Below are 10,033 nucleotides of genomic sequence, written 5' to 3'. Positions count from 1 at the left end.
CAGATCGAGTTCAATCGGACTTGAATTCGAATCCATTATTTTATGATGATTTGGACCTGAATTCTTAGAGTCTGGGAAAATTGGATCTGAACTCAGGCTCGTCAAGTTTAATGGGTCTAGGGTCCCAAATAGGTCTTGACTTAATTATTAATACTTTAATTATTTTTGTATTTTAAAGATTTCTATGGGTTGTATAGGTCTAAATTGAGTCCAAATAAATATAATAATAGGTTTAAAAGGAACTTAAAATTGATTTTGAATTGCATAATATGTCGGGCCTAGAGCAGGTTTGATGGATCTAACAGATTTCGATCGTAAATGGTTTCGAAGAGAGGGTTTGGGTCGTGTTTGGGTATGAAGACCCTGGTTCCTGACCCAGACCCATTTATATTTTTGGATCCAGGTCTTTAGCATCTCAAAAAATTAAATTCAATCCCTAAAAATAGGGGTGAATCTAAAGCAGGTCTAATAGGATCTTGGACCAATGACTATCCCTAATCTAATTAGATTTTATTTGAAAATCTTTGCAAACCAGCCCTTAAACACCATAAATTTTGCTCGTAACTAACTCAGCTAAAAGCTACAACCAACTAATGAAGATTAAACCATAACATTGCAATTTGCATTCCGTGCAACCATTTAGGATCATGTGTTGCAAGTGGAAAACTTCGTCTAATAGCACATTATTAAACTCCACAACGGGTGAAAGACGGTCTCTTACTGGGCCGCCCGCCGCCCTATTATATATTTTTTGATGATGTAAGTAGACATTTAAGATATTAAAAATAGGTATTGAGCATACAATAAGTAAACATTAAGGATAATATAAGTAGGCATTAATCTTTAATGAGTTGGACCTGAAATATATTTCTCAAAGAAATGGTCTCTCAAGAGACTATCTCTCAACTAGCTAATTGATCTTTATACTTTCGATCTTAAGGATATAGGAATACTCCTTGGACCCATGTAAATCTACAATATCATGAAAGTCTTCCTAACTACAAGTCCTTTCTCAAATAAAGTAGGACTCTAATGATTCGTTTGGTTAGTGGTATTAAATGGTGGTAATAGGAATAATTTATAGTGTAAAATTTCATCAAAAATTCCATATCATTCCCACAGTAATGAAACTTTCATCACAAAAAAAATTTTTTGTTTACAAATTTCCATTACCATTTAATACCATTTCTTCCAATGGTAATGCCTTGAAATAAATTTTATGAAGAAAATGAAATGATGGAAGTTGGACAAGCATGACCATCAAGGTAGCCAAGAGATTTTTCAACCAAAATTACACTAATTTTTCATTTTCATTACTACTGTTTATTACCACCTACCAAACAGGCCATAAGAATAATAGTTAAAACTAAAATTATATAGCACATATAAAATCAGGTATTGTCTCAATTTGATAATAAATTGCAATTTTTAGAAAAGATTTTAAAATTTCATTGCCACTTATTCTTTCTCTTAGTCTACCTTGTTATAAAAAATCACATAGTTAATATATTTGTTATGAAACGTAAAAAAACCGTTCATTTCACTTTTCCTACCAATTTACCCCTTTCATGGACTATCAAATACTCATTTTCGGAGAACCACGTCAATTAGAAATTAAGTACCATTTTAAAAAAAAAACAAAAAAAAAAAAAACTGAATTCCATTTTCACCTAATCTTCATTTTCCCTCAACCTATCATATATTGTAATAAAAAATAAAAAAAAATAAAAAAAATAAAAACTTATTTTAGCCTCTACTATCAACGAGAGATCGAAAATGTTATCGACTGCATTATATGCAACTCTTGTCATAGTCATCATTCCAATTTCCCGTTTAAAAGCAGGATCTAGATGGGAAAAGCTAATTAAATAATCTATACTCGTACTCCCTTCAGATAATTAATTATACCCAAATAAAGACAATGCTCTACATTTATATTCAACTTAAAGTAAGAAAATTTATAAATAAGAATACTCATCACTCAGCATGCCAAATTGCCATTAAATGAAATGACAAAAAACATTTAGTATACATGAATGAACATTTGTTACAACCCACATACACTGAATGATTCCCCCCAAATTCTAACTACCAAAAAAGTTGTACAATTTTCTCCCTAATAAAAATTATTCACCAAATTAAAAGAAAAAAATTATTGTTCATAACATATTATGATTATCCTACAAAATCGATCATAGAATACAACTGCTCATCTTGTTACGGGATCAGTTCTTCGAGCTATGGCTTTTATCACGTATGGTAGAATTTTTCATAATTCTATTTTTATATAAAAAATTTTAAGGGAAAAACATAGCTTAAAAACAAGATTCACAAAATTTTGATTCTTCTCACCTTAAATAAAAACAAGAAAAATTCCCAAATTAAACCAGCTATTGACCTCAATAATCTGCAAAAAAATAACAAAACAGGTTTGTAGTATGAGAATCAAGAACAGAAAAATTCTCCGACAACACAACAACAATGTCGGGGCCTTAATCTCAAAAGATTGCTCCCAAGAAAGTAATACAAAATTGTTAGAGTATATAACGACATATTCTGATCATGGGGTCTTAAATATCAGCTTAAGTTTTTGGTTGAGCTAGTTCCTTAACATGGTATCAAAAATCGGTGTGATAAGAATTCAATGATTTGAATCTCAACGACCTCTCACTAAAAATGGAATATTCTCCAAACTTTTGACTAAGATGGTTCCTTAGAAAAAACACAATATAAATAATAAAAAAAATTATGACATACCATCGTCCTTCTTCTTCAACCCTCTTAGAAAAAGTACCAAAATAATTAAGAATCCTACACCAGCTGTTACTCCTACGATTATAGCAACAGTTTTTCCTGTTGTTTGTCCTGATCCTCCTACACCCAAAAGATTAGAAATTAGGAATATTGCTTGCTTGATAATAATATTTGCATAAGTAATACATTGAACAAGACTACAAGGTCTAAGAGCTCCAAATAAGGGTGATTGATGGCTTATTGCTAGTCAACTCTGGTTTAACCATGGAAATCGCGTCATGTGGGGCTGCTCACCTGTTGTGGTTGTCATGTTGTGTGCCAAATCGTACCTTGTCAAGTCTTGTCATATCATATTTGTCCACTCAGTAACGAGGTTTAACCATGGAAATAATGTCATGTTGAACTATTCATGTGTTGTACCATCATGACTCATGCTAGATTACGTTGTGAACAGTATTTTGTCGTGTTATCTCGTGCTTACGCATGCTAGCCTAATCCACTTCCATCTTTAGTCCAACTCTTGTTTAGTATTGACAAGAATATTTATGCTTCTGGGATGAATTTTTTTGGTTGGATTTTAATACACGTTTGACGTTTGACTTATTGATTGATCGACAAACAAAAAAACTTGTAAAATAAATGACCTTTAAGCCATTTCAAAAGTTGCCTTTAAAATACAAAATGAAAAAAGTTGTTCTCGTTAGCTTCATTCACTCTTTTAACTTATTGGACTCACTTTTTTTCTAATAAATAGCCAACAATCAATAACTAACTTTACCAAATATTTTCATTAACAATCGGCTTATAAAAATAATCAATGCTATCAGTAAGTCAAACAAATCAATTGAAGCAGCCAAAACTTACACTTAGAATATATCATTATCAGTAACAAATTCAAATGGATTCAAAACCAATTTGCATTCCTTAACCATGAAATACAACCTAGGACCAACATCAAGTTAAAGGACCGGATGTAGCTCTCAAAACAGCTGTCCCTCAACCAGTTCTTATTAACAATACTTTTTAATTAAATAGATATCTTTAACGCCTCCTCTATGTGATTTTGTCAGCAATTATCAAAATATAACTATTTTAGAAAATGTTAATATTTTAGCTTATTAACTCGTATGTTATACGAGTATTTTTGTAATTATAAGATAGGTTGAGTAAAGAAAAGGGTTAAGTGAGAATCGAATTAAGGATCTAATTAAGAAGAGTGGTACCAACTAAAATAAGACCCGATATAAGTTATACAACTTAATCAAAGAGAACTAAGCTCCAAACAAAATCATTCCACAAATAAAGATCAAAACTTTGCTCCATTGGGGTGAACTTGAATACTACACATGGCCACACTTATTATTTATTAGTCTCAATCCTCATCAAAAGGTGAAGTAAATAAGGGAGGAAAATAATAAAGTGAGTAACTTGCACAAAAAGCATTGCATAAGGAAACCCAAAGTCATGAAATTGAATGCCATATCTACTATAACTTACAAAAAATATAGGAAAGTATCACAAAAAATATCAACAAAAGGCCCATAATTCTATTAGAAATACTTTTTACATTTAAGGTGCCCACCTTAACAAAATGCCTAAACAAAAGATGAAGATCTAATCAATGAGTTTTATACTCCATGATACATCTGATAATAAGGATTAATGATGTTTCATCATTCTACCAAAATCCTAATTCTTTTAAAAAGATAGCTCAAACAATTAGACTAAATCAAATCATTAATAAATATTCCATTTATTACTACTATTTGTCCCTTTTCATTATTCCATTGAGGGGTACATGAGAATTAAATTTATAATACGAAAAAAAAAAAGTTTTTAACCACTAAGTCAACTTATAATTTTCATATTTGTCTCATTTTAAAAGTAATAATGTAAAGGAACCAACTCAACTAAAAACTTAAGTTATAGTTGAAGCCTACGATATATTATATACTCTAGCACGCCCTTCTACACGACAACTTTTTGGGCTAGAATTTCTTCATAACTACCGCTAAATATTTCACTTGATTTCTCGTCATATTAGCTCTGATACCATGTTAAAATACTAACTCATAAAATAGCTTAAAACTAATGGTTGAAACCTCGACATATATTATAAACTCTTAACAAATAATATTCATTTGAAATTTTATCAATATTAATTTTTTGACTATCTTATATTAACGCATTGACAAACGTGTAAATTCAGATAGAACAAATAGGAGGGATAGAAGGAAGCACTAGTTACCTGAATAACCACCAGATGAATAAGATGAAGATTTTGTAGGAACTCCATTAGGATAATAGTTATAAGTAATGAAGCACTTATACAAATAAACTTGACCAGATAATGAACTTCCACACTCAATTTGAGCCTTTTGCACAGCAGATTTAATACACTGTGCACAATCAGTTGTACTCAAATCCCCTTGACATTGACCCGTTACATAAACCCCTTCATAATTTGTTGTATAAAACCCATTACCATTTCCATTACCAATCCCATTTTCCATTAAAGTAAGTGCACTATCCCTTCTCATCTCAAACCCAGAACCAGCCACATTTGTTGCACTACAAGCTTTAAACAACATTTGTAACCCTGAAATTTGGGTGGATCCAGAAACTTCATAGACCATATAACATCCCAAAAGTTGAACCCTAGCAGATGAAACTTTCCCACATAATTGATCACTTAATTGGGGTAATTTACTTACACAATTGTGGCAATCTGCATAGCTTAAGTCCCCTCTACATTGGTAAAGGCCATAAATTGTGGATTGGGACCCACCAGAGCTGGTTTTGTAGTACTTGAATCTTGATGATTGTTGGATTAGGGATGAGAAAAGGGCAGAAAGTGATTGAGAGTATAATCCATTTGGATCTGATAAGGGTTGTTTAGCACAACCCTTGTATACTAAAGTGGTGTAATCTGGGGCAGATTTGGAAAGTTTTAAAATTGCGAAGAATATAAGAAGAATAAATAAGGAAAAACCCATTTTTGATTAGGTTTAGAGGGTGGTTTGAAGAATCCAATACTGGAATTTGAAGGAGGATTTTGTGAAGAGAATAAAAATCATGATTTTTGAGTGAAAATGAAAAGTGGGTTTGGAAAAATGGTTAAAAATGAGATTGGCTTATTGATTAATTAGGTTGTTAAAAGTAGAATTTGATGATTTTGCTCTGTTTTTTGATGTGAAGTGAAAAGAAAAGAGTTTCATGGAGTTTTGTTTTTACTTTTTAGGGATGGATGAGTTTAAGCTTCTGCAGCTTTTGGGATGAGAAAGAGTTTGGTGGACTGGAGATTGCCCCTCTTCACCCTCAAAAGCAGTGCATTATGCACACTAGTACAGTAGTACTGTAGTACCTACATGCTCACACTATTGAATGGGCATTATTATTATTCTTCGTTACCTCTGCATAATATACGAATTTAAATACGGTAATACTTCTCTAAAATCTCTCTAAAAACGTGCTTTGAGTTTAAACAAGCTAAAAGTTAGAATCGATATGCAATAGCTAACGAAAGCGACTACGAATTCGATTGGGTACGTACTTTAATCGATTCAAATGGGTGTTTTTTTTTAAAAAAAATTAAAGTCGCAAAAAATATGCGACTGAACCACGGATAAGTCGCATAAAACGTGCGACTCATCCTTGATTCAGTCGCACGCGACCCAATTTTTTTATTTTTTATTTATTTAGTAATCCCCTTCAACATTGTCTTTATATGGCCACAGAGCATAATTATGTGATTTGGACAGACTTGGATAGCAAGGGGGAATTGAGCAGATTATTAGTTGCAAATCCTACCTCCATCCAGATGATACGTACGTGGCCGTATGTTGTGTTGATAGATACAACGTACAAACAAACAAACAAAAATGGCCACCGTGTGAAGTAATCGGAATGACGCCAACCAATCACAACTTCTTAGTTGTGTTTTGTTTGATGCGAGATGAGGCGGCTGTGTCATATTCGTGGGTGTTGCAGGGATTGAGAGATATTTTTGGCACAGCTCAGACTCCTAGCGTCATTGTAACTGATCAAGATGAGGGTTTATATGTAGCTATTCGGGGATGTCTTCCCAGATAAAAAGTTTTTGTTGATTAATTATTGTCGTTCGATTTATTGAATATGTCTTAATTACGTTCAATGTTGTGTTTAATGTAGATGTGCGACATTTGTTATGTGTATGGCATATTGCCAACGGCGTTGAAAATATGGTGGACAAGTTGTGTGGCGAGAAAAGAAATCAACAAGGGCAAGTATTCAGGATAAGTAGATGAAACCCCTTGGTTGCTAGTTCTACACTCGCCGAATTTGAAGATAGATGGCAATCGATTGTGATTACCTGGTCGGTTAGGAACTAAAAGGTGGTTCGATATTTGGCTGGAACATGGATTCCACTTAAAGAGAAATTCGTGCGTGCATGGACGAATGTCTGTTTACACATGGGTAACCAGACTACCAGCAGAGTTGAAAGCCAACACTCTTCTTTCAAGTATTATCTTGGTAGCGGTAATAGCTCATTTGACACCCTTATTAAAAGGGCACACGCACAGATTACAAATCAGCAAGCCAGGATCCGACAAGCGCTTCAAGAATCCATGAATTCTATTTCAACGTCGTTGCGACATCATTTCTTTAGACCTTTATATCGCCATGTATCTATTTTTGCCTTGGAGCAATTGCGGCTTGAGCATAATCGTATGTTAGATTTGGGTAATTATCTATTTGACAAATGCAATTGTACACTTCAACGCACCCATGGATTGCCGTTGTTATTTCTATCTGTCGCTCAGGTCACATGGTTCTTTGTATTTGGATGACATTCATCAATTTTGGAAAACTTTGACGTACACAAAGGTAGGGGCTGACACCAACGAAGGAGTACGGCATGCAAACGCCGAAGACAAAGAGTACTTTCAATCGTTGGTCGATGAAGTCTTAAAAGTTGATCCCACAGTTATACGACGCTTGTCTCAAGTACTTGAAGATGAATCACACCCTGATGGAGCTGATATACCTGAGCCTTACGCAAGTCCACCTAGAAAGGGAAGACCAACCACAAGCAAAACCCTTAGAAGAAATAAAAGCGCATTTGAATATAGCAGATCATCTTCTCGTGGTCGAGGGTCTAGATCTTCATCCCGCGGGAGATCTAGTGGTCGAGAAACGCAATCCTCAGTTGGAATTAAGTTTAGTTTCAACTTATCCGGTACATGACTTTCCTCTCCGTTATTCACATACGTTTATTACAGCTTAATGTTACTAACTTTATTTTTAATAATTGCAGATGGTTCAGTAGGTCGTAATTTTTTTCACTGTTTTCATGGCCGAATCTCATCCCGTATATTTTCCCTCCTTACTTGTTTGATTGGATTGATGTTATAGGTGACGGTAATTGTGGATTTAGAGCTATTGTTGTCACAGAGTTGGGAGGCGAGGAGACATGGCCTCTTTTAAGACGTGCAATGTGTATGGAAATGCAAATGAACAGAGAGCAATACCTACGCGTATATCTATCGGCAGAGGCGTTAGATAACGCTATATTCAGTATTGGTTCGCATAGCAATGGACCTGCTTCGTTTATACACTGGTTGGATGCACCGATGGCATTGTACTCTGCAGCAACGTTTCTTAACATTAGCATTGCTTATTATGGTTCTACTGACGGTAATCCATACTATGACTGTTTAATTCTTCTGTTAAAGAAAGCAGCGGGTGTGCATAGTGTAAATAAAGTTATACATATATGTTGGGTGAATATAAATTATTTTGTTCAACTATTAATGAACGATGATTCATCTCCACTGCCGCCAGTCCAACAATAATGGAGAGAAGCAGTTGACAATTCTTCTAGACATATAGAAACACATTTTAGTAGTAGGATTTTGCTTTGGAATAGACTATACGGGCCACAACTACCACAACGTAATAACACCGCTGAAGATGCTGTAAATTTAGATAGTCCATAGAGTAACCATTGTGTACATCATTATTTAGTTTAACTATACATGTAGATAGAATTCATTTTGTAGATAGTCTATAGTGTTACTATTGTGTACATCAATATTTAGTCTAACTATATATGTAGATGGGATTCAATTTGTAGATAGTTCATAGTGTTACTATTGTGTACATCATTATTTAGTTTAACAATATATATAGATGAGATTCAATACGTGGATAGAATTCAATATGTATAGAATTGATGTAAATTAATAAAAGCATTGATGTAAATTAATTTAACTATAATGTAAAAAGCATTGATGTAAATAAATAAAAGCATTGATGTAAATTAGTTTTAAATTACAAAAACAAACAGTCTATGAAGGGCCATGCCCCTTAAAAGCTTGCCATTCGGCAAATAAATCTCTAACATCATCAACGTATAGATCAACAACCTGTCTTTTTCCGGGGGATCATTTCCGCAATAGGAGGCAATCTCAGCAATGGAGCGACTCGACTCGACCATTCATTTAGAAACTGTAAAAAAAAAAACAAAAAAAAGGGTGTGAACAAGATATTAAACAATATCTAAATAACAAAAAAACATAATAGAAAACAATTAAATTGAAAAAACAAACGTATTCAACTCTGCTATCAGCTGGACCAAAACCGGCACTCGGTCCTTCGCCGGGGAGGAGATATGGGTGGGAAGACACTCTGTACCAGTCAACGTAACTAGGATCAACCTCTGATGGAACAGATGTCTGACAAAGTGTCTGATCACCAATGCGGCCACAAAAGGGGAACCTACTTCATGCCTTCGTGTAAATAGACGGAGAAGCAAAGGTCACGAAATAGGTACCGTGAGCCGGTCGTAGAGCGTGAGTGGGTCTCATAGGGGGGAATAGCCTGCACAAAGCCCAGTTGTCGCATTGTCCTCTCCGGCAAATACACCTCGACGATATCAAAGCAAGTGATACCCCCGATGTAGGCGGTGTGTGGGTGCTCATTTAGCAACGCCCTTGGAGAAGTCATGTACGGAGTCTATTTCACCTGCATACAAGCGAAATTAACATAAAAAATAATCTAAAATTAAAATAACATGCATAAAATTAAAATAATATTAATAATATAAATTATAAATTATTTAAATTACTAATAATAATAACAATAATAATAATAATAATAATAATAATAATAATAATAATAATAATAATAATAATAACAATAGAAACAAAAACAATATTTAAAAATAACAGTAAAAAAAATTTACTAACAAAAACAATATCTGTCGAAAATAAATATTTTTTTTTGAATTTTAATAGTT

At 33.6% G+C, this 10,033-nt stretch overlaps 1 protein-coding gene across 1 annotated transcript; it reads right to left on the bottom strand.

Moving 5' to 3' along the window:
• Window positions 1-2,399: 2,399 nt before the first annotated feature.
• LOC130824788 (plasmodesmata-located protein 3-like) lies at window positions 2,400-5,750 on the bottom strand. The gene is made up of 3 exons (XM_057689805.1): window positions 5,003-5,750; window positions 2,758-2,874; window positions 2,400-2,407 (listed from the first exon to the last, which is right to left on the bottom strand). The coding sequence occupies exons 1-3, from the start codon at window positions 5,748-5,750 to the stop codon at window positions 2,400-2,402; spliced, it is 873 nt and encodes a 290-aa protein (XP_057545788.1).
• Window positions 5,751-10,033: the final 4,283 nt, after the last annotated feature.

The sequence above is a fragment of the Amaranthus tricolor genome, chromosome 10 (genome assembly GCF_026212465.1).
Source record: "Amaranthus tricolor cultivar Red isolate AtriRed21 chromosome 10, ASM2621246v1, whole genome shotgun sequence".
Taxonomy (NCBI): Eukaryota; Viridiplantae; Streptophyta; class Magnoliopsida; order Caryophyllales; family Amaranthaceae; genus Amaranthus; species Amaranthus tricolor.
Note: the sequence above shows the minus strand (reverse complement) of the source record. Positions and strands in the feature narration are given on the sequence as shown.

Excerpts from the sequence above, each read along its gene's own strand:
- LOC130824788 (XM_057689805.1), bottom strand. The coding sequence starts at position 5,750 with ATGGGTTTTTCCTTATTTATTCTTCTTATATTCTTCGCAATTTTAAAA. Across the intron at positions 2,875-5,002 it reads TTCATCTGGTGGTTATTCAG|GAGGATCAGGACAAACAACA; the intron begins GTAACTAGTGCT and ends TTTTGGGTGTAG.